The following is a 26,138-nucleotide window of genomic DNA, read 5'->3' as shown; positions in this document are numbered from 1 at the left end:
AGGCAACATTGAGCCACAGCAGCACACCAGCTCGTTTCGGCCTGCCAGCTCACCCACGCGTACCCAATTGCCTTAGTGCGCCTCATTCCAGAGTCTCTTCGTATTAGAGAGGATTTCCAGCACTCGAGCCCGACTGCTCCCAAACGAAGATCAGTTTCCATCATCGCATAGTTGACGATCAGTTCTTACAATCACGTCTATTCGCTCTCTGTTCTCTTGCAAAGCTCTTGTTGCAACGCCACTCGATAACGCGTCAAGTACTGAACAATTCCTTATTGATCTTACACGCGGTCAACGAATAGTAACGCGACGAGGACGTATTTCCTCGACACTTAGTGATCAGACTGGATTCTTAGTGGAGAATGGACTACAGTCAATACCAACAAGGCCAAAATACACATCCCGGTTACGCGAACTCTGCTACTGCTAATAACATCGCTTCACCAACGAATACCATTCCCCAGCACACGGTACAATCCTCACCTGTCATCGCTTCTCAACAGCAACAAACTCAACCACAAGGACACAACATGTACGGACCACAATACGGAGTGGCACAACAGGGCATGCACTATGCGATGCCCGGCATACAGGCGGCCGCGATGGCAGCAACCGCCGCTGCTTCTGGCACGAACTATGGCTATATGTCCTCAGATCCCAATATTCCTCAAAGTTCACCCCGCATGGGTGCCAATGCCAAAAAGGACGGACGACAATCGCCTCGAATGAACAGCATGCCCCAAATACCCGGCCGTCGAATGAGCCAGGTTACGAGTCCCGGCGTTGCGACGGCGCCCATGATGAGCCATGCCGGTGCTCGACCAGGCGTTGCCCCATCTCAGATGCCCGCTCCCCAGATGCAACACCCGCAATCCCCGGAGATGCCAGCCGCGAGTGGTGCGGAGGAGTCGCCACTTTATGTGAACGCTAAGCAATTCCATCGTATCCTCAAGCGTCGTGTTGCTCGACAGAAACTTGAGGAACAGCTCCGACTGACGTCTAAAGGACGCAAGCCATATCTGCACGAGTCACGCCACAATCATGCTATGCGTAGACCTCGCGGCCCTGGTGGACGTTTCCTCACTGCCGAGGAGGTGGCAGCAATGGACCGCGAAGGTGAAAAGAGTGTCGATGGCAAAGATAATTCTGCTGGGGAAAGCTCTGGCACTATGGGAACAAAGCGCAAGTCTGAAGCCGGCTCGGCCACCTCACACAAGAAAGCTAAGACGGACACAGCCAGCCCAGGGGATGAAGATGAAGATGAGGGTTGATATTGCAAATAAACACCCCTATCACCTTCTTTCTACTTTTTCAGCCTACCAGCGGTTTACGACGTCACGAAAGCACGATTGTTTCTTCTTTTGATCGCCACGCTGCCTATAAGGGCCTGAATGGTCCCAAACAGAGCGAGTATTTCTTTTTGATCGGATGAGGTGTCTACAGTTATTGGCGAGTTGATATTGGCACCTTTGTTTACGTGTTGCGGCGGCTTATACCGTTCAACCACAGTCCGGCACGGCGTCTTTTCTTGACGGGTTTCATTTTAATACAGCACTTCACTGGCAACAGCAGATCATTCCGATTTTGGACGGGTATGACCTTGGGGATAACGGATGGACAGAATGGATGGACGATTCGTTACGATGGATACCCCGTTTCATTATATCGTTCTATCTTTTCTCCTGCGTCTGCTGTCCCACTTCCTATCGTCCTGTTGCATACGCCAACATGCAACTGGTCCCTGACATACGTCGGTCTGGCTACCGAACAATAGCCATACTGCCACTGCGCTCACGGTTCAGAATTGATCATCTCATGCAAGTGAGAATAGACGACGAACGGGAAAATCGGATTGAGAAAAGAAAAAAGAAAGAGGACGTAAAGGGAACTCAGATGGACGAGATACTGTGTTACTTACTCACTTATCAAGTGGCTTGGTCAACTCCTCGCCATTGGATGAGGTTCTCAAAGGGGTGTATAGGTTTAGAGTCATCGATGATGGTCCGGCGTTGGATCCGAAGTATAGGAGAATTGTGTTTAAGGATTAAAGCTTGTAAATGTTTGTTTTAAATTTGATGACTTATGTGCCAAAGTTGCTGTCATGACAATGTCCTCTCCCAATATGTTTGACCATCATTCACAATTTCACAATGCTGTCTACGTCACTGGAAAAGCTCGCATAAACCCGTATCAGTTCTCAGAGCACGAGGCTGAAACAACTGGGCTTGTTCAGCAGAGAAGCATACATTCGAAACTCAGTATCGAAAATGGAACGGGGTTAATCTGATAACTTCAGTCTAGATATACGATAATAGATGCCTAAATGCCTTTATCTCTTGCCCATCGTATCTCATAATTCGTAACCATAAATCGTAATCGTAACAAGGCAAAATGATACTTGAACATCGTTGTCCTGTGAGAAAGCGAGAACGCCTTGAAGCCGTGAACGTTATACAAATGTGAAACCGATTACATCGCCATGAGGACCATAGTCTTGACTAAACACCTCCGAAATCATCCCTCTCGACCTTCTGTGCCGACCTCTTACTCCAAAGTCTTGCTGCTATCCTCTCGAGCAATGTGCCATTACCTCGTCTCACCCTGGCCGCTGCGATTGAGATATTATCAGGGACGTCTGCGATCTCTCGAGAGCGGCTGCGAGCTTGGGATAGGAGACGAACAGGTGCGCTGCCAATGGCACCAAGTTTGCGCAGTAGGACACCGAATGAGCGTGTCTGGAGGAAGGTCACGAGAAGCATGAAGGGGACACAGACGAGGATCATCGTCAGAGGAAAACGCCAGTCGGTAGCGGGGACGGTGAAGACCGTCATGCCGAAGACAGACTGGTTGTTGTTAGTGAAGGCCTGAAATAGAAAACCTTGCTAACTTACCGTGACAAAAGTAAGCGGTAAGAAGATCATGCTGATCATTGTGAGGACTTTGATGTTATCGCCCTGTTCAATAGCTCTCCGACTTTCCTTGATGGAGCTTCCACTGAAGAGCTGATCTCGCAAGTTCTCGATCTCCTTACGGGTTCGTTCGTTGCGTTTGAGAACCTCTGTAAGCTCTTGGACAACTTTGTCAAGCTCACAGCGCAGCTTAGCCATGTGCTTACTATAGGCAATCCCATCAGGCGAATCAGCTGCGTGATGTGGCCATAGAATCGGGTGGGTGCCGGCCCAGAAGCTGTCGGTAAATGTGTCGATATATGCCGCAATCATTGACTTGATACCTGTGTTCACAACGGCAAGGGTGTTGTACGCCCAGAAATACCTTCGGATGTAGGTGAAGTGCTTGTCCTCAAATAACAGCTTGTCTCTGAGTTTAGGGTCAAACATGAACTCAGTCTGGAGATGATCAGCATGGCGTTGAGATATAGGGGTCTAGTGAACGTACCGGGGGAGTGATGAGCTTGGTAACTCGCTCATGGAGGATCAGATTTCGCTTTGTTGCATCACGATACTCAGAGATTAGTAGGTCCAGAAACGCATATGGTCCATTGACATATTTCTTCTCCTGAAACTCCGGGCCACGGACAGTATGAGAATTATCAGGAAAACTCTGGATAACAAGTAACTGCCATGGACCAAATGTATCGAATAGAATCCCTTCTCGAGCACGCTCTCTTCTCGAGCGCATAGGGGGAGCTTTGTGAGAGTCACCGCCGAGTGATAGAGCCAATACAGAGCCGCATTCAGCGATATCAATATGATCTCCGAGACGACTTTCTGAAGGTCTTTTATCGAAACGCTGCCAAGGAGCTGGCTCGAGAGGGTGACTGACAACCGTGTAGTACTTGAACACAAAGAAGAAAGACTTCTGACGAACGTTAGGTGTAGGAGGGCTTGGTGATACTGACGGCCTGGCAGTGAGCGGGACTGGCGGTGATGGAGCAACGATGGGCGAAGGAGAAGCTGCTTGGGAGGGAGACCTCTCGTAAGCTCTAGTCATGAATGCATGAGTACGGCCACGGTTGGGCTCGTCAGAGAGTAGATGAGTGAGCAGCTCATTCATATCAAAGTGTGAAGACATGGTCCAGTGAAGTGCTGCGAGGACAAGAGGCGTAGGCTCTTGGACGATGCTGCAAACGTTAGCCCAGCCCGGCAAGTGTTGTATAATGGAAGACGTACGTAATTCGGCCTGTGGATGTGCCACTTTGGTTGACAACCCTGATTGTTTCCCAAACCGTGGGAGCATCGACATTATCAGCCGGAATCTCGTAGGGGCCTTCACCCGTGTACTTAACATCTGACTGCCCATCTCCATCTCCGTCAGCGCTGAGTTTGGTGAGTTTACAGCTATGGCCAACCTCGTACACTTCGAATGTGGACTGACTATACTGTTCTCTCTCATACGCCGCAAATTCACGGAAGGGCACAGATATATCAATCTCGGAACGCCGTTTCATGATGTCGTCTAGGAAGGGTGCCACCTCGGGGGTGAAATCTTCGGTTTTCAGATGCTGGAGGAGTTGACCATCGGCCCAGTCTGCCTGGTTGAGATGACCCCTGACAATGTTATGAGGATAGTCCTCAACCTCTCGCGTTGTGGTAGTAGCTGTAGTGTTATCCAGGAGAGGGAGAGGAATGAAGGAAACATCTTCGTCCTGCGTAAAGACAGCGCCATGACTGCCACTTGGCGAACCCGTAAAGTGCTGAGGCTCAGCAGACAAAGATGGTCTTTCTCTTGTGCTCTCAAGAGTCGCGGCCCGCCCTCGCCGAAAAATAGGAGACAAAGAGCCCTCTGTTGCAAATGTTGGGCCAGTTGAAGCTCTCAAGGGTGGCGTGTAGGGCTCAGGCATGGAGATGCTGCTGCGAGCATGGCTCTCTGCTGTGTCTCGTCTACGAGCCACGAGGCCATCTTGAAGGGTTCTTAGAGCGTGTAGATATTGTTCGCGAAAGTTGTCGGTTGCTCTGACAAGATCATCTAGAGCCTGAGAGGAAGTGTTTGTGGTCATTGATGAGTTTCACGGCACTGGGTTTGACAATGGAAATATTCACATGATATTCTAGCACTATAGAAAGTCTCTGTCAAGAAAGAAGATGGAGATGGAGGAGGAAGGCCGAGGGGTATTTCTATTCCTTCAGACTCGAGCCTGATTTCAAGTCATCGGCGGACCCCGATGAATGCTGCGGCTGAGTCCTGCTCGGTCAACATCCATGGTAAAGGTTGAATAAGCAAAAGGATGGATGGTTGTGAGAGGAAAAGGTAGGGCAAACGAAGATCCCTGAGTGAAGCAGGCAAGATAAGCTATGTCAAGGTCTTAGTGCGCCAAGTGACGCGGGCACTAACGTTGACTCCGAGGACCAACAAGTGTTCGTCCACATGTCACGCATCCCAAGTCACTGGCATCTGAGACAAGGTACGGACGGATACAGCTTTCAACCTTCTCTGAAGGGTAACCCAGTAAGGTAGCTAGCTAGTAGCCTGAATACATCACAACTTGGTTATGGGCGATATTCTTCTCAGTGTGCCTTTGAGCTGAAGCTCAATACTATGATTCTCATGAGCATCCATTGTACATCAATGGGTAACTTCTCATCTCGTCAGGTTTGCTTATGTTCATGAAAGGGCTGTCAAGAGCTGGCAAGCCTCACTGACCCAAGTCCTTGCTGAAACCCGAATCTTGATTTCAAATGGAGTGAGAGACCAGCCGGGGAATGGAGAATGAGTCCCGTAGGACTCTGATAACGAGGCTGTACTAAAAAAAGGCGTTCCGTCGGTCACCAACTCAATTTGACGTTCGCTTGAAGACGGCCTCTAGCGGTTGTCAACGGAACGCCATGATGGCGGCGTTGCGGAATTGGATATAAGGCATCTGCTTACTCTACAAAATTACCTGTAGTTCAATATCTGTCTCCAACATTGTACGTCATGCAGCCATCTCCCCTCACAAACCGGGCGACTCTGAAAGCGGATGACTGAGAGGGTGTACCATATCGCGGGGGTTAGAGTTTCACAGCATCCACGTGCCGAAATTCATCGTCAGAACCTTAGATTATCGCTGATCAAAATGGTGTTGAGCAAATACAATTACGTTTGCCATGTGCCATTGACCAGTCGACAACTACTACAATGCATGCACTGATTTCTACTACTGCACTGTTTATTTGAGCCTCACTATACTGGCTGAGATACATGGAACTGGCAGCTGCATGCCTTGCAATAATAGGGTTTAGTTCATACTCCTACATGTCCAAGCGATGGCCTAATGTGTCTTCTCGACTACCTACCTTAGCTCTATACCCAACCCGCCCGCCTGATATCATTCCCTTTCATGTCTTCATAACTCTATAAAACAAACAAGTTCCAGCCAGCGTATTAAGACCTCTTAGTAGCATTCATTGTCCAATGCTTCGGTCGCATCGCAACCAAATCACACGCAAATATCCTTAATTGGAGTGCTTAGGAAGCGACACTCACGGGCTTGGCGGCTGATGCGGCAGGCTTCTCAGCACTGTCAACCTCCATGGCATCACCATCGGCCTCAGCCTCGCCCTCTCCTTCCTCCTCCTCCTCGAGCTCCTCCTCACTCTCGCCCTCGATATCGACACTGCCGTCATCGGACAGCTCCTCCTCATCCTGAGCATTCTCTCCTTCGTTCTCCACACCAGCCATCTCTGAATCCTCTCCGTTGCTGGCCTTGGCCTTGGAGCTAGCCTCAGCCTCGTCAGCTTCAGCGGCTTCCTCCTCCTCGGCCTCTTCAGCACCGTATTCGTCGCCGTCGGCGACAAGATCAGCCTCGGGTTGCTCAGGAGGGTACTCAGCGGGAGCAGATGCCTCGGAATCCCTGGAGTCCTGTTAGCTTGAATACATTATCGCTTGCAATTCTTTTTTGACTTACCACTTGATGGCAAATCGAGTCACTCGGGGCTTCTCAGCCAATACATTGCGCTTCACACGCTCAATAATGGGCTTAGCTGGAGGCTCAGCGTTGAGCTCCTCCGAGTCATATTCGTTGTTGACGTAGTAACCGACGCGAATGAACTCACGTCCATCGTAGGCGCAGGTCAGGAGAATGACGGTAACACCGAGAATCTCTGCATCGGGAATTCGTGCGGTTTTGGGAGCATCGGCCTCGAAAATGAATTTGTTGACACCAACGGGGATGGGACCGACGAGAAGGGAGTCGAGTTCTTGGTCGTACTGGTCACTGAGAAGTGTTAGAAGAAGCGGTGTGAGGAGGGGCCTCAATCAAGCTGGTCCATACCTGGTAGCGGATCCAACGTAAGTGAGCTTCCACTCGAGATCTGTTCCATGTTAGAGCTGTGATTCCTTATCCTGCAACAGTCCAAAGTTGCACGAACCCTTCTCTAGAGGCTCGAGGCATTCGAAAGTGATCTCAAACTCGTACTTGTCGGTGAACTTGGCTGGGTTGTTCAGGACATTAACGCCCAAAAGCGAAACGACAGACATTTTTGATGAGGATGGGGGATGTATGAACTGGGTAGGTCGTAATCAGGAGCACACTGCAGTGGCAAAAATCGAGGTTTTACAAGGGAAGGGTGAAAAAGATCGAGAGCACGAGTGTCTGGTTCTTTACGATGTGTGAAGGTTGATGTGGGGAGAAGCGCGATGTGAGATGCAAGACGCAAGAGAAGAGAGAAGAAGAGAGGAATAGAAAGTGGGTGCGTAGTGGTAGTAGTAGTTGTTGTTTGATGAAAAGCGCCGTACTAGTCTGAATAGCAGTATGCGAGCATGGGTAAAAGAAAACAAGAGCGGATCGATTTCTGGTTGCGATGGGAGATGACTTGCCCTGGGCGTCAAGTCCAAAATGTGAGGAGCGACAGTGGGACGCGTTAGCGGTCACACCCGCGTAGAGAGGTTGCGCTGTGGACGCGACCTCCTGGAATCAGGAACTCATCCAAGTCATGTGACCTTGACAACGTCCTACGGGAGTGGATACCTACTAACCTAGGTACCTACCTATTGTTTGATTGCATGCATTGTCCAAAGTCCAACGGGGCTGTCATCGAATGATATCTCTTCTTTTGGGTAGGTGGTCCTATTGTCGTAAATCTTCTAGAGAGCCTGGGTTTATACGGACAGGGCGATCTGTCACATACATAGTGCTATCCATTCTCATCAATCTTACTTACTGTGTAGTTGTGCATTTCTTTGAAATTAAAAAGCCTGTCCATCCATCTCTCTAGTGACCCACTAAAGTGCGGCTCTTGGATACCAAGTTCGCTCACCGCCTTAGACATTCTAGGCCCAACCTGGGTTCTGCCGCAACTGCTTTGTTCGAGATTACTGTTCTTTGTTGGAGCTATCAGACTTTGAGGCGCTCGACCAAAACCATCCACGCGCAGCTCGACGCACGACCATTTCGCCAACCCGGATCGATTGCACACCTGTCTTTGTATCGCTGTCTTTGGTTTTCTCTTTAAGCGCTGAATTCAGACATATATCATCCGGAGCCAGCTGGCGCAGCTCCCGGAAGCTTGCCTTGTTCGCGACAGAATCTACTACCCGTTCGTCTCGTATCATCAACGATTGAATCGTCTTCGACCGGGCCTATCGCACCCCTTCAATCGAGAAACCCGTGACTCTATAGAGTAGCGATCGCTTGCGTATTCTCAATTCTCACCTCCCGATCGCCATTTGCGACTTGGACATTATCTTCTGGTTTCATAGGTTTTCGCCGACGCGTCTTTCGAAATCGCTTGCTTCTTGATCGAGACTTGGCAGCACGACCTGTTTCTTAAAATCGCAGGATGGCTTCCGAGGGTGCTTCATGGGGAGGAGAGGATACTAGCGCGCCGGGTTTTCAAGTTCAGCATAGCGAGGAACAAGTTGATAACTACGCTCAAGACTCTCTTGCTTCTGGTGACGCTGATACAGCAGATAATGGTACAGAAGATGATGGGGGAGAATATGATCCAGAGTCAGTCACTATCGGTACACCTGCGCCGGTTACTGAACAATCCGCGGCCACTGCTCAACGTCAACCCTCCAAGCCCAAGATGTCGGGGGGCTTTATTGTGGAAGCATCCGATGACGAGGATGAGCGTGAAGACGAAGCTGACCAGCCTTCCAATACTGCTCCTCAATCGGAAGAAGTACCCTCGCTCCCTCATCCTGGCCGTTCCACTGCATCTGATAAACCTGCCCAGCCAGCTCTAACCCATACACCTGTTCCTCCTGCTGTCCCTTCCAATGTGACTCCAGCTTTGGCTGGTCTCGACCCTGTTGCTCTCCTTGAGGCTCGTGTTAAAGAGGACCCTCGTGGGGATATGGATGCTTGGCTTAACTTGATCGCCGACCATAGACGCTCAAGCCGACTTGATCAGGCCCGAAGCACCTATAATCGTTTTCTCGAAATATTTCCACAAGCTGTGAGTGAACCTCATTCCTTCCAGTGATATGTATTGACAACATCTACCAGGCTGATGTCTGGGTCGAATGGATCGAGATGGAGCTCGGTCTCGACAACTTTGTCGATGCCGAACAGCTTTTTGGAAGATGTCTGATGACTGTACCCAACGTCAAGCTGTGGACAGTCTATCTCAACTATATTCGCCGTCGTAACGATCTCAACAATGATCCTTCGGGTCAAGCTCGCCGAACTATTACCCAGTCCTATGAGTTTGTCATCGACAACATTGGTGTGGATAGAGATTCTGGCAATATCTGGCAAGATTATGTCCAGTTCGTCAAAAACGGTCCCGGCCAGATTGGGGGTACAGGTTGGCAGGACCAGCAAAAGATGGATCAATTGCGCAAGGTGTATCAACGCGCTATTTCCGTGCCCATGTTGACCGTCAACAATCTCTGGAAGGAGTATGACCAGTTCGAGATGGGACTGAATAAGATGACTGTATGCTTTACTCCTTGGCCTACAACAGCATAAAAGCTAACATTACTAGGGACGCAAGTTCATCCAAGAGCGCTCGCCAGGCTATATGTCGGCCAAGAGTGCCAATATTGCTTTGGACAACATCACTCGGCACCTCAGACGCACTAATCTTCCTCGGTTACCGCCAGCTCCAGGTTTTGATGGGGACCAGGAGTTCAGAGACCAGGTCGAACTGTGGAAGAAGTGGATCGCTTGGGAGAAAGAAGATCCCCTTGTCTTGAAAACTGATGAGCCCAAAACATACAACCAACGGGTACTCTACGTCTACAAGCAAGCGTTGATGGCACTCCGTTTCTGGCCTGAGATCTGGGTTGACGCGGCAGAGTGGTGTTACCAAAACGACATCCGGGAAAACGACAAAGAGTTGGGCACAGAATTGCTACTTGAAGGCATTCGAGCAAACCGCGAAAGTGTTTTGCTTGCCTTGAAACACGCAGACCACATTGAAGTCAACTATCCTGGCAAAGAGGTCGACAAGGCCGAGTTTGCCCAGGCTGTCCGAAAGCCCTACGATGATGTTCTCGAAACATTGTACGAAATGGGCGACAAAGTCAAAGAGCGTGAGAAGTTGGAGGTGTCCACATTGAGACAAGCCGCTGCACAAGATCTGGTTCAAGCTTCCATCGAACGCAATGATGACGACGACGAGGAAGACAGCAAGCCTAAGCGTTCGCCTATGGAAGAACGCATTCTTGCCATCCAGAGGGGATACGCTGCTGAAACACAACTTCTGTCCCGTACGATTTCCTATGTCTGGATTGCTCTCGCGAGGGCCATGCGCCGCATTCAAGGCAAAGGCAACCAGTCAGAAGGTGGTTTGCGCAAAGTCTTCACTGATGCACGCCAGAAGGGACGACTTACAAGCGATGTCTACGTAGCGGTTGCTCTTCTTGAGTCTGTTGTCTACAAGGATCCTGTAGGCGCCAAGATCTTCGAAAGAGGCGCTCGTCTGTTCCCCAACGATGAGATGTTCATGATAGAATACTTGAAGTATCTTCATTCCAAGGATGACACGACTAGTAGGTTTGGAATACCCAAAGAGGCAACGATTGAAACTAACCACTTATAGATGCACGAGCCGTATTCGAGACTTGTGTCACCCGACTGGTTTCCAAACCAGAGACTCTCGCAAAGGCAAAGCCGCTGTATGCGTATTTCCACAAGTACGAATCGCAGTATGGCGAACTATCGCAAATCTCCAAGCTGGAGGACCGAATGGCAGAACTCTTCCCTGAGGACCCCAAGCTGAAGTCTTTTGTTGCCAGGTTTTCATCCGACAAGTTTGACCCAGTTGCTGCCCCTATCATAATTTCGAAGGCAGTGCAAATGAGGCCAAAACAAGTCATGCCTACTATGGTCGAGCAGCCTATCTCACTGCGAAACAGCCCCATGCCAGCGCGACAAGAACAGAGTCCCCGTCCTCAGTATATTCGGGCAACTGCTTCCCCAAAACGGCCTCTTGCTGTAGACGATGATGAGCTTAACCCCCCCAAACGACTCGCTAGAGGAGTGTCGCCTCTCAAGGGTGCAGCGGGCCGCCGCCTTGACCAGCAGCGCCGGAACCAAGCATCAGCGTTACACAGAGATATCACCTTCCTTCTTAACATCCTCCCCCCTTCTCAAAGCTTTGACGCACAACGCGTTAACCCCACGGCCATGGTCTCTATTCTCCGGGACGTCCATCTTCCTGACGCCGCCACGTTAAAGGCAACAGGCGGTGGCCAGGCACGCTTTGGTAATCCCTCCCACACTAGACAACCTTCAGGCGAGTTCGGCAGCAGGCCGCTGAGCCCATATGGAAGAGTGGCATCTGCAGCTGGCGGGTATAGGAACTCGCCGCTGCGGCCGGAGAGTGGAAATACCTTCCAAGCCAACCCATATCCTCCTCCTGACCCGAGCGGCCAACTACCTATGTGGCCGCAAGTACCTGGTGGCTACGGCGCACCAGCACCAGGTCAGTTTGGAGGATATAGATTTCAGTGAGAAATCACTCGAAAGGATGCCAATGATCGATGATAAGGGATCTTGGGCAGTAAACAACCTGATCTAATAATACCGGTGAAAAGGGGATTTTGGATGACGTTGAGGGCCGTGCTGGTATTGTCTTTGCCTCGCGCGTTATGCATGGTATGGCGTTTGGGGGGATCAGAAATCAGAAGTGGCGGTTGTCATTGATATTTCGTTTGTTGAGAGGATGAGATGTAGCATGATTATCTGCCTACTCAATTGATATCAAACAACTTCAATAGCTTTTCATAATTGACTCGAGTCCCGAAATATGTATGTGCTTTGTGCTTGTGCTTGTGCTTTGTGATAATTGATTATATCGTTTGTTGAGTTTTTGGCCACGGAGCTACGGCTGCAAACTGAGAATTGATGCCACAACGGATTGCTACATATTGAGCTGCATTTACCCATATACCAAATACGGTGTCTCTAATTCTGTTTTCCACAGCCCGCATGTTTATGAACACTACCGCCACAGTATTTTATTGTTTGGCAATGAATACATTGTTCAATCCAACCAGTTGGGTAGTGGCTTTGAGCAAATCGTTAGACCATCAAACACTCAACTGACACTCAACCATATTTACCCAAAAACACGTTCTTATAAATTCTTATTAAGCTTACATGAAGTCAGAAATGGCCAATTACGTTGCTATTTAACATTTGGCATTGATGTATCCTTGTATGTGATGATACTCATAGCCAAGGTAATTCCTGTCATCTCATTGCCAGTGCCCCCTGTTGCTTCCTCAGTTTCTCAATGCATCACCGGAGCTATAATCTGCCAGTGTTGTTGCAGTGCCCGCCCTTAATTTCTGAGTGCAATTGCTGCCTGATTCTTGGGGTGTTTTGTTGATATCTTTTCTCTGTGCACATCCTAAACTCCTCTCTTTCTCTGCTCGTGCACCTCCTCTCCTCAGCACCTCCTCTCTCCATCCTAAACTCATCCTAAGCTTCAGCTTGGGTGCATCACACAGTGAGTCACTGCCTCTCCAGCTTCCCTCTCTCTCAGCTATATAACCCCCTCCTCTCTCCCTCTTCCTCTCTTCTTCCTTCCTTCCTCCTTCATCATCACCACCGCTTCCTTCTTTGTGCTTCCTCTTCTTGGGCAAGCACATCAACAACTCTAGCTTCTATCAAGCCTTTCACAAGCACCATACTTCTCTTGCTTGGCTTAAACAAAGCTCTTTTGCCCTCACAACAAATTCTCACATCAATCAGATTCCCAAACCTCGTGCGCTTGCACAAACTGACAGCAAATCGCTTGCTTCCGCGACCGTGAGTCTCTTCCTTCTTCCCCTTCTGCCAGTTCAGTCCAAGCACCCATTCCCTCAGGACTATAAATACCCTCTATTTCTCCTCTTTCAATTCTTTTCTTTCCTTCAACACTTCCCTCAACCCACCTACAACACACTTCAAGCATATTCTACTTTCACTCAGTCCAATCTTTCTTCACCCATCATCTTTTACCTTTCAGTCACTGAATCTTCCAGACACTTCAGTCATCATGTCTGACAGAGGTCGCTCGCCTTCCCCGGCTGGGTCTGGAGGTCACTCCGGCTCGGGACGACGCCCTTCTCAGTCTCCCGCACGTTCTGCGTCTGGCTCTGCTGCTGGCGGTGCTCCTGTCGGCTACCAGAAACCCCTTGGCTTTGATCCAGCCAAGCCCCAGGGTCAGGACAATCAAGGCAATACCCGAATGGAGTTGCCCCCTGACGCTTACGTGGCCGAGACCAAGAAGGACTTGTTCACGCTGCGAAATGGGCGTTTCAACACTGAGGGAAAACCCGAGCAGATCGAGGTCAACCAGTACAGGATGACCAAGTTCGACTACAGCAAAAAGATCTTTCAGTACGACGTAAGTAGCTTTCATATGAGTTCACATTCCATTCATTCTAACAAATACTACAGGTTTTCATCTCTCCCAACCCGGACAAGATTGGCCCCGTCATGAAGAAGATCTGGGCACATGACACTACTCGCAACGCCATGAAACCCTACAACTTCGAGAAGTGGCTCTTCGATGGGAAGAAGCTGGCATGGAGCCCTGCTCTTGTGGAACGTGGCGAGGCTCGCTTCACTGTCGACCTTGACGAGGGCAGACGACCTGCTGGTGGGAGAGCTCGCGAAGGCGGCAAGTTTCTGGTCACAATTCGAAAAACCACCGAAATTCAAGTTGCTGCTCTCCAAGGTTATCTTGAACACAAGATTTCTTTTAACAACAGCGTTCAAGAGGCGCTGAACTTTATGGATCATCTTGTGCGACAGTGGCCTTCAAAGAACCTCCTGGCCATCAAGCGAAACTTTTACAAGACTGGTCAGCCTGGAGCCCCTCTTCACGATGGAGCTATTGTTGAGGTTCACAAGGGCACATATGCCTCCATCCGCATGAGTGACAACATCAAGCAGAGAGGTGTTGGCCTTGGCTACAACATTGATGTTGCTAACACTTGTTTCTGGATCGGCAACCAACCGATGGACAAGATGGCTTGCAACTTCCTCGCCACTCTGGATACGAAGTTTGGAGGACAGACACCTGGCAGTCTCCATGAGTTGCTCAAGCCTGTCCAGGACCGCAAAACTGGACGTTGGGCCTCCTCGGATGCTTTCAAGCAGCTCCGAAAGATGCGTCGACTCAAGTTCAAGGTCAAGCACAGGGGCCGAAAAAACGAGGACAAACTGTATACCATCCAAGACTTTGCTTTCAATGAGAAATTCGGCGAAGCGGGCGCATCGGCCAGGACCTGGACTTTTGAAAAGGACGGGAAAGACATCTCGGTGTATGAGTACTACAAGAAGGAGTACAACGTGACCCTGAGACTATCTCATCTTCCACTCATTGATGCTGGAAAAGGCGGCATGATTCCTATGGAGCTTGCCTTCGTTGAGGACATGCAGCGATACCCATTCAAGCTCAACCCCGACCAGACAGCCGCCATGATCAGAATTGCTGTCACCCGCCCAGCTATTCGCAAGCGAGACATTCAGACTGGAGCTGCTGCTCTGCAGATCGGTCAAGATCCGTTCCTGAAGGAGTATGGCGTCAGCATCGATTCGCAGTTTGCAAAGACCGAGGCACGCATTCTGAATGCCCCAATCGTCAGGTTTGGACAAGGTACAGCCGAACCCAGATTTGCTGGTCGCTGGGACTTGCGAGGCAAGAAGTTCTGGAAGCAGAATGTCGCACCTCTCCAGAGCTGGGGCTTTATCTGCCTGGAGATGACCCTTCCGCAAGCCGTTATGCAGGCTTTTGCCAGTACCTTCAAAACCACCTACATCGGCCACGGAGGCAAAGTGCTTGCCGACCCTATTCTTTTGCCTACACCTGGTGCCCTACGCTATGATGCTGCGGGTGCCATTGCTCACGCTCATGAGCAGATCACGAAGCAACGGGGCTACACCCAACTATTGTTTGTTATCGTCTCCAAGAAGAACAGCGGCACCTATGAGCGCCTCAAGAAGTCTGCGGATTGCAGATTTGGCATTCTTACCCAGGTCGTCCTCGGCAACCACGTGCAGAAGAACAATGGGCAATACCATTCGAATGTTTGCATGAAGGTGAACGCCAAGCTGGGTGGTGCTACTTCCTGCACTCCTCCTTTGTGGAAGACCGCTACATTCTTCCCCGACACCCGCCCTACCATGATTGTAGGTGTTGATGTATCCCACGCCGCTCCTGGAGGCGTAACTCCATCCACCGCCTCGATGACTATGTCTGTGGACAAGGATGCCACTCGTTACGCCGCAGTTGCTGAGACCAACGGATACCGTGTCGAGATGTTGACCCCCTCGAACATTCGATTCATGTTCGGTGAGCTCATCCCTCGTTGGAGAGCCAACCACCAAGGACTGGTTCCTAAACACCTAATCTATTTCCGAGATGGTGTAGGAGAGGGACAATTTGCGTATGTGTTGGACCAGGAAGTCGAAGAGATAAAAAAATATCTTGGCACGATCCTTCCTGCTGGACAGATGCCAAAGTTCACTGTGATTGTGGCCACCAAGCGTCACCACATTCGTTTCTTCCCTCAGAGAGGCGATAAGAATGGCAATCCTTTGCCCGGTACTTTGGTTGAGCGAGAAGTCACGCATCCGTTTATGTTTGACTTTTACCTCAACTCACACGTCGCTATCCAGGGGACCGCTCGACCGGTTCACTACCATATCATCCTGGATGAGATGAACATGCCAGTGAATGATCTACAGAAGATGATTTACCAGCAGTGCTACTCGTACGCGCGCTCGACCACCCCTGTTTCGCTCCATCCGGCTGTCTACTACGCGCATCTCGCTAGTAACCGAGCTCGCGCCCATGAGAACGTCAACTCTAGTGATGGTTTCCGAATCGGTCCCAAGGGCCACGAGATTGCTGCAGAGAAGCAGGCGCATGGTACTTCCACCAACCTTCCTAACAGGAACGTTGAAGCACCCCCATTGATCCGCCTTGGTGGTGCAACTAGCCAGACGCCTCAGGATGGCGAGCAGCGCCAGAGAGACTTTTTCCGTGGCACTATGTGGTACATCTAATCTGTAATGGAGGATACCATGGATCAGACCGTGGATGGTGATGGAATTGCAGAGGTGATGGGGTGATGAAAGTGAAGAGTTGATCGCTAGGGCGGTGGGAAGGGCATGGACAATGCGAGCGATCTTGATTTCTGGTGTACATGCTAGCGGATGCAGCTTTGACGAAGCACAGGATCACATTAAAACTAAAAGGGGCGACCGGTTTGGCGGAGAGTGGCGGTGGAGGTTGATTTTACTTGTTCTTAAAAATAGCTCTTGATCAATTCTATCCAATGGATCTTGATATTGTTTGCTGTTCGAAAATGTGACTCGCATAAGCTAATGTGAGATTGAGGACGGAGGTTGATCTCGCCTGACTTGGTTTCCATATAAGGAGGAAATTCTCACCATTTGCAGGAGTATACAAGTTACGTCTACACGGTCGACTATGAATCTATAGTGTAATGAAGTTGATAATGGATCATGGAATGTGATAGAGGTCCATGATGAGCTGCGAATCCGTAGATTCTTAGAATGTGGCGCTTGCGAGCCGTGGAGAGATTTGGGCCTTCTAGCTATAGAGAGACTGTGAGACAAATATGAGAAATATCTGGAACTACATCCAATGTAGAGTCCCGATGCCATCTGCATGAGTATCATGGACCATATTTATCAAGTCTATTTAGAAGGCGCAGCAATTGTTCTCACGTGAGCCAATGGTTCGATGTTAGTATATTCGAGCCCATAGTCTAATAATATATATCGAGACCTCGTACTGGGTAATGGTGTATCTCAGCGGCTTGAACAAGAGAAACCTCATTTCTTCCAGTATATCATTATAGGGTATCTTTGGTGAGAACAGAGCCATCTCAGAGTTGCTGCTAACTCATTGCCTGATTTAGACATCGAAAACGAGCATGTTGATCCCCTCGAGGTGAAACATGGCCATTCCTGACGTGGTTGACCATCCCGATCAGCCAAGACATTTTCTGTTCTGCTAATAAGCTCTCGTCCTGGATGTCTCGAACCCAAGACAAGCCTGAAAGCGGCATGCCAAATCGCCCGGAGCCTAAAACAGCGCGTTGGAAACTGCAAAAATTGCCCGAGATGGATGGTTTCGGAGCCTTGTCTCAGATATTCATCTCAGATCTTCTGTTCACGAATAGCCAAGAGAATCATGGCCACTGCAAGCCCAAGGGCCTGGGCCTGGATCAAGGATAAATATCTCTCTCTTCCATCCCATTCTGACTTCGAATCGTCTTACTCAACCAGTCACTCACTTACTCCTTGTGTGTTCCTAGTCATTCCTTACTTTTCTTTGTTGCAACATGATTCGACCACTCTTCTTTGCTTGCATCTTTGCTGCTGGCGTTTTCGCGCAATCAACTGCTGATCCTGCTCTGACAAAAGACGGGGCGTTCCAGCATCTTGGATGCGTTGCTATTAGGCCCGGCACCTTTCCTCGTCAGTTCGATCTGGGTCAAGCTGGCTGTACTTCATCATGTTCATCAAACGGCAACATTATCGGCTTCCGTGGAAACAGCTGTGTCTGTGACCGTCTTGACCTCTCCCCAGGGCCCATCGCCTACCGCGTTGTAAAGGTTGATAACGCTCTCTGCAATCAATGGTGTGATCCAGCCGACAGGTCCAAGGGAACCTGTGGAGGTGCCACGATCCAGGGATGGCCCATCTACGACCTGTACAAGAGAAACAATGCCCAGATCGTATATGAAGCCTTCCCAGGTGCTACTCCTACTCCTGCACCCACTCAGCCCATCCAAACTGGCATGCCCATTCCCAATCCCAGCCCAAACCCTAAGCCAGGTGACGTCTGGCACGAATGCCCACCCAATGTTGTCAACTGCCCTTCTCGCAACAAATGTCCCAATGGCAGATGTCAACTCAAGCCTGTCGTTCAGCCGTGCCGTGGATGTTCTTACAACAGTACTGGTAACTGGACTGCTCCGACTTGTCCTCCTGGAGGCTGCAATCAAGGTCCCAAGCCTGTTCCAGTTCCAGTCCCCGGTGGAAATGGAGGGAGTGGAAGCAGCGGAGGTAGCGGCGGCGGCGGAGGTAATGGGGGTAATGGAGGGAACGGAGGGAACGGAGGCACTGCTGGAAACGGAGGCAATGGTGGTAGCGGCGGCAGCGGGGGCTCTGGAGGCTCTGGAGGCTCCTCCGGCGGTGGCGGAAACGGAGGCAACGGCGGGAATGGAGGTAACGGCGGTGGATCTAGCGGATCCAGTGGCGGTGACGGGCATCACGGAGATCAACCTCCTGTCATCGTCAACTCAGCCGTCAAGGCTCGGGGTGAAAGCGGCATCCTGACTCTCGTTATGATTTACTTTGCCTGCACTCTTTTATAGACCTGGGGATGGAGGATATTACCATTATAGGGGAGTTAGAGGTGGCTTTTTGTTCTTGTAATACACTTCGTATAGAAAAGGGGTAATAGGGGTTAGATACAGCTTTGGCTTAATATAATATCACATCAGCAAGACATCGGGAGCAACACATCAAATGGGGACATCGAAAATCTCTTTCTTCATTTTACTTCTATTTTGGTGTCGTGGTACAATATGCGTGCTGTGGCCAACTCACAGGATTGTACGTTTTCTCATATGGCGAGCATGCCTTCGGACGTCAGGATATTCACTTAAGCAATGATCTTTTCCTTGCACTCGATACTACACTCAGTTAGTAAAATGACTGCAATGAATGTAATCGTATAACTCACCCATGGTCTGCCTTGAGCTGCTTCATCAATGTTCTGGCAAGGCTAGGGTACACAGGGGCGACAACACCCTTATCTGTGATAGTACCGTCGAGAACCATCTTGGTAGCTACGGAATTGGTCAGTATGTATAAACTCAATTACTCAATCTGGCAGGGAGAACATACCAACACCACAAGGAACACCGACGAGCTTGGACATGGCGGAGTAGCCACCGGAACCCTCAGGGGCACCATACTCGATAAGGGTGGAAGTCCAGGTGTTCTGGCTGCCATCCTTGTTGACGACCTCGAAAGTGTGTTGAAGGAACTGGATAAAAGTCAGAGTGGAATCCCATGTTGAAGTCAAGCTCCCTGTTGGTACTCACCACAAGGTCGCGCTCGCCCTCCTCATAGGCCATCTTCTGCTCAAGAGTGGCGCACAGGGTGTCGAGGGCTGTTCCACGAGGGGTGGTCTTGGCATCAGAGAAGACACCAACTGTAATAGTATATCAGTATACGCTCAAAACCGACCGCCAGCATTTTAGACTTACTCCACTTGAGTCCAGCCAGCACTTGGCTCTTGACAGACTCGTCGCTGATAGAGGTCTTTGAGAGAACAGCCTTGATCAGATCCTGCTCGCTTGATGAGCTAGCACCAATGAACTTCTGGAGGGCCTCCTTCCAAGGAATAGCCTGCTTGAAGAAGTCTTGCTCATCAACACTGAGGAAGCCAATGTCGACGAGAGCCTTGACGAACTGGGGGAAACCATTGTAGCGAATGGTTCCTCGGACGACGGTCTCGGCATCAGGAATGCGGTAGCTGTGGAGGTCAGTCACTGCCATTCAAAGTATTTCTCTCTAACCTACCGCTGGCGGTAACCAGTGCTGTCGCGGTTTCCATAGGCAACAAAGTTGTAACCCAAGTAGCCGGTGTGGTAAGGCTTAGCAGTGCCCATGAGGTCGACACCGGTGATGTCAACCAGCTTGTTGTCCTCGTAGTATTTGGCGTTGTTCTTGAGGGCCAGAAGGACACCTCGGCTGCTCCAGCTGAACTTGTAGCCTAATCGTAGTTAGTGACGGTGGCGTGAGTCATGATCGGGATCTGGAGTACCTAGGGGGTTGTTGGAGTCTGAGAGTTGGTTAGCTGTGATCATTGGCCATTGAGTTTGGAAACATACTCTCAGGGGCGGGGAGACCACCGCAGAAGCTCTTGAAGGACTTGATCTTGCCACCCTCCTGCTGGATGCGGTCGATGAAGTCGACGGCGTAAAGGTGGTCGACACTTATATGTGTTAGCGAACGGTTAGAGTCGTAGATGGTCGAGAAGCATACCCAGGGTCAACCTGAGATAAGTCAGCAAGCTAGAACTGGAAGACAGGGTGGCATTACTTACACCAATCTCATTCAGGACTGTGATACCGGCAGCCTTGGCCTCCTCGTGAAGCTCCTCCATAGCAGGAGAGACGTAAGAGGTAGTGACGACATTCTTCTTGGCCTTGATAGCGGCCTTGATGACGGCAACGTGGTATGTGTAGGGAATCAGAGAGATGGTGATGTCGTGCTTAGCGACAGCCTCCTCGAGGGCAGCGGAATCGTTGACGTCGAGGCTAATGGCGTTGGTGTTGTCGAAAGTTCCAGCGAGGTTCTTGGCCGAGGCGAGAGTACGGCAAGCAACAGTAACGTGAACGCCAGCCTTGGCGAGGACTTCGACGGCAGGAGTGGCAACGAAGCCGGAACCGAGGAGGAGGGCGGATTGAGGCATTGTTGACGATGAATTGATCTGTGGTGTTGTAATAGAGAAATTCTCGTTGGAAGCAAAAGAATTTCCAGGAGCTCTTACTCAGTCAACGAAAATGTAAATGTTCTGCCCCGCATTTTGGTAGGTGACGAGGGGCACCTCCCCTCCCGGCTTTCGGAGGTTGAGGAGCTGTAATGATATCTACTAACCTTATGTACTCCGTATTTCCCAACCGATACCGGGGCCATTGATACAAGAGGTAACCCGTAGCAAAGCGTAGAGCTGGCGCTAAGAACAGGGTTTGAGCCTGGGGCAGGCCTGTAATGTGTTTGCTTTGTGACGGAATCGCGGGTAAAAGTGGGCATTTTTAACGATGTAAAGTAGACGAGTTTTGTTGCTGTCTAAATTGGAATGTGTTCCCGAGATAAAGACACTAACTCATTAGTAGCGTTTATACAAGACAGAACACTCGTTCCTACAATCCATATATTAAATGTAAAATGGAACCAGGCTACGCACATCAACTTCCAAAGCACGAGTCAGTCTGCGGCAGATAACAACAAAACAAGACCAGAACCCCTGTAAGACGAATCACACCAGGCTCAATTGGTCGATCACGGGCCTGCAATCTCTAGCGAACAGTCCGGGGAGTTGAAAATGCGGCCAGGGGATGGCAAAAACTTCAGCGTTCGATGTTGAATGATAAGAATATTTGGCAAGACTTGAAACACTATGGGTTAATATGGGATGAATTAGTTAAATCCTTGACTCCCTAGATAATTATCTTTGCAACCCGATCCAAAGTCTTCGAGTATTCCAACACCCGCAAGCAAGGCCTTCCAGTTTGCTGGCATGATAAACTTATCACAGAGTTCAATTTGGATATATGGTGAACTGGTAACTTTTGAGCCGGGGGATTGAAAGTACACTCTGTAACCCCCCGGGCTTATGTAGAGACCCTCCCTGTACACATCCATACTTGATTCATTGGAATTAATCTGCCACATAATTGATGAGAAACCCGTACTTAAAGGCTGCTTTGAAGCTAGAAGAGTCAATAATGTGTTTGGCGCAGTCGTTATTTAGACCGTTAGATGTTACAAGATCTAGTTCGCTACGGGAGTATTCAGGTGATATGAGAAGCGGTTACTATAAGTCGTTAATATCACCGCATTTCAAAAGGTCAAGACAACCAAGAGTTGGATCAAAACTCAATCAGACACAAAAGCGAACAGACTTGACCGGCAGGGAGGGAATAACAAGATGATGTGTATCATTCAAAGCCAGGGTTATGTAGCCGGTCCCCAATCCTCACCGAGAGAGAAAACCTCCCACGCATTCATCATCTGAAAAAGCCAGCACCATGTGGGTGTGGCTCATGTCTTAGACTAATGACAAAGAGAAGGGATTTACCCTTCTCCCTGGTCCGCGTCTGTCGCACCTGGTTGTGTAATTTCAGTCCTCTGGAGAGTCCGGCTTTTAAGCTACATGATAACCAACGGCAACAACATGGATTAGTCAAGACTCACGCCCTGAGGTGAGATCAATTGCTATTGGCAGTTGACAGAATTCATCCCTGCTTTGTGATACCGCCTCCTTTTTGTAATTTGGTGAACAGACCTCAGGTTACACAAGGCGTTATGCAAGGCTCAGACCATTTGATTTCCATAAAGGCAGGGAGAGTTACAATGTCACATAAACACTTGTAACATATTAGCACTACGAAACACAATCTAACCCACAAAGAATATTATGGCTAACCGAAGACGTGTAAAAAACTCGTCATGAGAATGATCGCTGCGATGCTTTAGGCAGAATAGCACTAAGAATAGAACAAACTGCAAAAAGAGTAGTTTCAGCATCAGTCAGCCTTGAGAGTATTGTGTTGGTCCAGATCAAGGAAATCTTCACTACTAGCCATAATTTGAGGGGTTGGGTCTCATAATGGGCGAGGCTTTACCTGCCTTTGGCCCAAACCTGACCCAACCTGACACAACTTGACACCTGTAAACGCCGACCTTGCAGTGCGGCATCTCGCCGATACTCTACTGCGTAGCAGAATATCCGCGAGGCTTCAACGAAGATATGATATCGACCGGTGAGAGAACGACGCTAAGATTGGTGGATCCGGCATTACCATCTAGTCTCCCCGATCCCGAGTGACAACTTGGACCATCATCCATCGCTTATTAGAGCTTCGATGGCCCGGTGCCAAGTTTCCCAGAAGTTTATATCGAAATAGCCGGACTTGGAAATTCCTTGGGGCCCAAAATGATGTCCTCTCAAATGTTTCAGTCGAAAACGGAGAGGTATGGGGTCAGCTGAGACTTGGTCTCAACTTAAACTTTCGTCGACCCGGTTAATCAGAACGCGTGCGGGATGCGAATATATAAAAGGCCGATGATATGATTGTGAGGTCACATGTCGTGAATTTGAGGTTTGTCATTTCGAGCGATTAGTTTGTTTGAAATCACTGATTCTGAAATTTCTGAAAGGCAAGCTCATGCCTATCGGCCAAGAAACTCTCGATTTCATTAGAAAGGCTCGCTGAAGATTTCTGCAGGTCTCCAGGAGGTCGGCTGGTGGCTCAGTTGTATGCTGTTGGTTGTGATTTCCCAGTGGGTGTGTATGGTCTTGTTCTGCCTAAAACGCCCCCCTATTTTTACAGATGTGTGCGGATTCATGGTGCGGAAGCTTGGTCCAACACCATCATCTTGCGTGTGAAGCCTTGACCTTGCATCTATTATCGGCTTTGGTCGCCATGCAGGATTTAATAATGGCTGTTCACCAATGAATGTCTATTGACAGATTCCTTCGAAGCAGCCTCGCCGTAGCGGTGAGCCTGGGAGGGTGAACGCCCTTCCAACCGATCCGGTCAGCCAAGAAGGCGTCACCCACTCAAGGTGCTCTTTCTCCTTTGGTTCTGATGTGCCTTGCCTACTCAAGTCAGCCGTGAAACTCAAATTCCAGTCATTATCTGTCTGTTCCCTCCGCCATCTTTTCTCTTGTCTCACTTGCTTTCTTCTTCCCATTTTTTGTCGACTCCATCCCTCGTCATCTTCATCTCCCGCGAGCTTTTACCTCCGAGACATTCGAATCTCCTTGATCATCCAAGACTAAAACACCGTGTTTCAGTCTGCTTTGGTGCACATTAGTCTATTAGACTAGTGCAGCCAGTTTACCCTATCTTCAGCACCACCATGTTATCCCCCTTACTGATGCGTGCACGCGAGTGTCAACGGACTCGCCTCGCCCCGTCCCGCGGCTCCCTATTGACGAGATGGAGATTATGATGCCGGGATGTAGAGGAATCTTCGTCATCCTTTTGCCGTCGTATAAAGTGCATAGAACTTTCCCTACCTCTTGTTGCTGTCTTTACTCAAGCAATCTTCAACAACAATCTCGGGCGAGCCCTCAGTACACCAGTTTCCTGAACTCTACGACACAAAATTCTTCGGTTCTTTGACTGAAGCATGAAGCTCTGAATACGTCTCATGATGGAAGATACCGTACAATCAGAGTAAGTTCTTACTCCTATACTCTCTATTGGCGAACCCTTTAGTCCCCCGCAGGCTATGATGTTGGAATCAAGTTCATGCTGACGAGAAATCTTGTTCAGATGCGCTAGCTACGAACAACATTACTCGGTACGATCACAGGAAGGTTTGATCTGGTCCATAGAGAGACAGCATTCAGTCCAATTACATGCCTATCTCCGACAGCCATCCAGGGATCACCCCTTTTCAGCGTGGTCAACGACGCCAATTGATCCTTCCTCGAACCTTACCTTTCGGCACATGGAAGCACTGTGGAATCTTCGTGTCACTTCATGCGTTGCATATATCTGCCACCGAGTCCTCGTTCTCCTGTTCCAGTCACAGGTTGTCATTGAGCCTGCAGCCCAGACGCATCAACGTCAGTCACCAGAGGCTCACACCACGGACACTCAGCTTGATACATACGGCATAGGAGCACAGTTCGAGGGGCCCTGGACTCATTGACGGTCGCTGAAATAGCTGTCATGTTGAAAACCCTCGTCTCAAACTGTTACAATCACCCAGAAAGAGCCCTTCTTTACACCATCTCTGCTGATTTTACTTCTTCTTATTTTCCCCATTTAATTCTCTCCATGCTGCAGTTGTCTTTAAATTACTCTACTGTCTTAACATCGCTTGAACAATTTATTACACTTGACAAATTAGTCTTGCCTCACAGACGGCGTTGCTCTATTGAGGTGTTTCGACCATGGCCCCCTCACTATCTATTCTTCAGGTGATGAGTGTCTGATTCATCTGCGAATGAGCAAGCCCTGACTTTGTGTATTCTGCAATTACATTAAACTTCTCACATATACGGCAGTGATTGTTTATTGTATGTTATTTTATAAACTTTCATCAAGCTCATGCTTAAATCTTGTCATGATACCCTAACCCGGAGCTACGAACGCCAAAACAAACCTTCGATCTCAGATCGTGGTGAGAATTAACTGGTCAAAGAACAAGCCAAGTTAGTCATCAACTGCTCTAAGCTTTTTTGTCACTGAGGACTCTTAACTAGTCTGAACTTTTGTCCCTCCCCCCCAACCCCTGGTCAACCCCCAAACCCATGCTATCTCCAGCCACATCACGGGTTGCATGGCGTTTAGGAAGCAAGAACATACCACACCTTTATATATGGTATCAAAATAAACTCGGTAAAAGATATCCTAAATTTAATAAAGATACCTCAAATTTATGTAAATTTACCCGAGTCTTTTCATCACTTAGGATTAAGATCCTGGGTTTTCTTTTCCTCCCCTAGCAAGGCTCGTCATCCTGATATTGAGCTTACCCCAAACTTCTCCACAGTTTTCTCCTCATCTACCGACAATCCCCCAGATTGTGGATTAATGTTCTTCTGAGAGGCGTATTTTACTGGAAGGATCTTGGGATCTAGTTAATCCATCAATGAAAAGCCGTTATCATTGGGGAGGAACTGACTCAAAACTGGAAACATTAGAACCATTCGTCGAACGAAATGCATCGGGAGTCTGATCAAGTGCCGAAAAATCGGATTTGGGTCCGCGCTCGGTCTTATTCCCATGTCGGTATGTTCAATATTATCACCACGAGCACGTTGCCTGGGGAAAATAACGGGCTGGAATAAGATCGGCAACTATTACAACGCCCAATACCCCATCAGAATCACCAAACATACATATATTAAGTTCCGCCCTATATGTGGGCTAGTCGCTCTTCCGTTTTTGAGTCCATCTTACAAGTGAATTGAAGGTGTTTCGCTCCATCGATCTACTCCTGCAGGGCGCCCCATCTT

At 49.2% G+C, this 26,138-nt stretch overlaps 8 protein-coding genes across 8 annotated transcripts; 5 read left to right on the top strand and 3 right to left on the bottom strand.

Annotated features, from left to right (window-relative positions):
* Positions 1 to 362: 362 nt before the first annotated feature.
* FPRO_01284 (uncharacterized protein) lies at positions 363 to 1,271 on the top strand (the record flags this gene model as incomplete). Its single annotated transcript, XM_031233183.1, has 1 exon — positions 363 to 1,271. The coding sequence occupies one exon, from the start codon at positions 363 to 365 to the stop codon at positions 1,269 to 1,271; it is 909 nt and encodes a 302-aa protein (XP_031075189.1).
* A 1,227-nt stretch (positions 1,272 to 2,498) lies between these two features.
* Positions 2,499 to 4,957, bottom strand: FPRO_01285 (uncharacterized protein; the record flags this gene model as incomplete). Its single annotated transcript, XM_031233172.1, has 4 exons — positions 2,499 to 2,843; positions 2,892 to 3,347; positions 3,397 to 4,081; positions 4,131 to 4,957. 4 exons carry the CDS (start codon positions 4,955 to 4,957, stop codon positions 2,499 to 2,501), a joined length of 2,313 nt encoding a protein of 770 aa, XP_031075188.1.
* A 1,448-nt stretch (positions 4,958 to 6,405) lies between these two features.
* FPRO_01286 (putative ASF1-anti-silencing protein) lies at positions 6,406 to 7,416 on the bottom strand (the record flags this gene model as incomplete). Its single annotated transcript, XM_031233161.1, has 4 exons — positions 6,406 to 6,790; positions 6,845 to 7,153; positions 7,211 to 7,250; positions 7,308 to 7,416. The coding sequence occupies 4 exons, from the start codon at positions 7,414 to 7,416 to the stop codon at positions 6,406 to 6,408; spliced, it is 843 nt and encodes a 280-aa protein (XP_031075187.1).
* A 1,301-nt stretch (positions 7,417 to 8,717) lies between these two features.
* On the top strand, positions 8,718 to 11,842 carry FPRO_01287 (related to RNA14-component of pre-mRNA 3`-end processing factor CF I; the record flags this gene model as incomplete). Its single annotated transcript, XM_031233150.1, has 4 exons — positions 8,718 to 9,338; positions 9,389 to 9,820; positions 9,870 to 10,878; positions 10,929 to 11,842. The coding sequence occupies 4 exons, from the start codon at positions 8,718 to 8,720 to the stop codon at positions 11,840 to 11,842; spliced, it is 2,976 nt and encodes a 991-aa protein (XP_031075186.1).
* Positions 11,843 to 13,373: 1,531 nt separating this feature from the next.
* On the top strand, positions 13,374 to 16,393 carry FPRO_01288 (uncharacterized protein; the record flags this gene model as incomplete). Its single annotated transcript, XM_031233138.1, has 2 exons — positions 13,374 to 13,724; positions 13,778 to 16,393. 2 exons carry the CDS (start codon positions 13,374 to 13,376, stop codon positions 16,391 to 16,393), a joined length of 2,967 nt encoding a protein of 988 aa, XP_031075185.1.
* Positions 16,394 to 17,700: 1,307 nt separating this feature from the next.
* Positions 17,701 to 18,738, top strand: FPRO_01289 (uncharacterized protein; the record flags this gene model as incomplete). Its single annotated transcript, XM_031233127.1, has 1 exon — positions 17,701 to 18,738. One exon carries the CDS (start codon positions 17,701 to 17,703, stop codon positions 18,736 to 18,738), a length of 1,038 nt encoding a protein of 345 aa, XP_031075184.1.
* Positions 18,739 to 19,028: 290 nt separating this feature from the next.
* FPRO_01290 (putative saccharopine reductase) lies at positions 19,029 to 20,849 on the bottom strand (the record flags this gene model as incomplete). Its single annotated transcript, XM_031233116.1, has 10 exons — positions 19,029 to 19,059; positions 19,110 to 19,215; positions 19,274 to 19,415; positions 19,474 to 19,583; positions 19,639 to 19,907; positions 19,955 to 20,147; positions 20,199 to 20,216; positions 20,266 to 20,369; positions 20,420 to 20,430; positions 20,481 to 20,849. The coding sequence occupies 10 exons, from the start codon at positions 20,847 to 20,849 to the stop codon at positions 19,029 to 19,031; spliced, it is 1,353 nt and encodes a 450-aa protein (XP_031075183.1).
* A 3,473-nt stretch (positions 20,850 to 24,322) lies between these two features.
* On the top strand, positions 24,323 to 24,826 carry FPRO_01291 (uncharacterized protein; the record flags this gene model as incomplete). The annotated part of the gene is made up of 2 exons (XM_031233105.1): positions 24,323 to 24,345; positions 24,445 to 24,826. The coding sequence occupies 2 exons, from the start codon at positions 24,323 to 24,325 to the stop codon at positions 24,824 to 24,826; spliced, it is 405 nt and encodes a 134-aa protein (XP_031075182.1).
* Between the last annotated feature and the right edge of the window lie 1,312 nt (positions 24,827 to 26,138).

The sequence above is a fragment of the Fusarium proliferatum genome, assembly GCF_900067095.1.
Source record: "Fusarium proliferatum ET1 genome assembly, contig: FPRO_scaffold001, whole genome shotgun sequence".
Classification (NCBI taxonomy): domain Eukaryota; kingdom Fungi; phylum Ascomycota; class Sordariomycetes; order Hypocreales; family Nectriaceae; genus Fusarium; species Fusarium proliferatum.
Note: the sequence above shows the minus strand (reverse complement) of the source record. Positions and strands in the feature narration are given on the sequence as shown.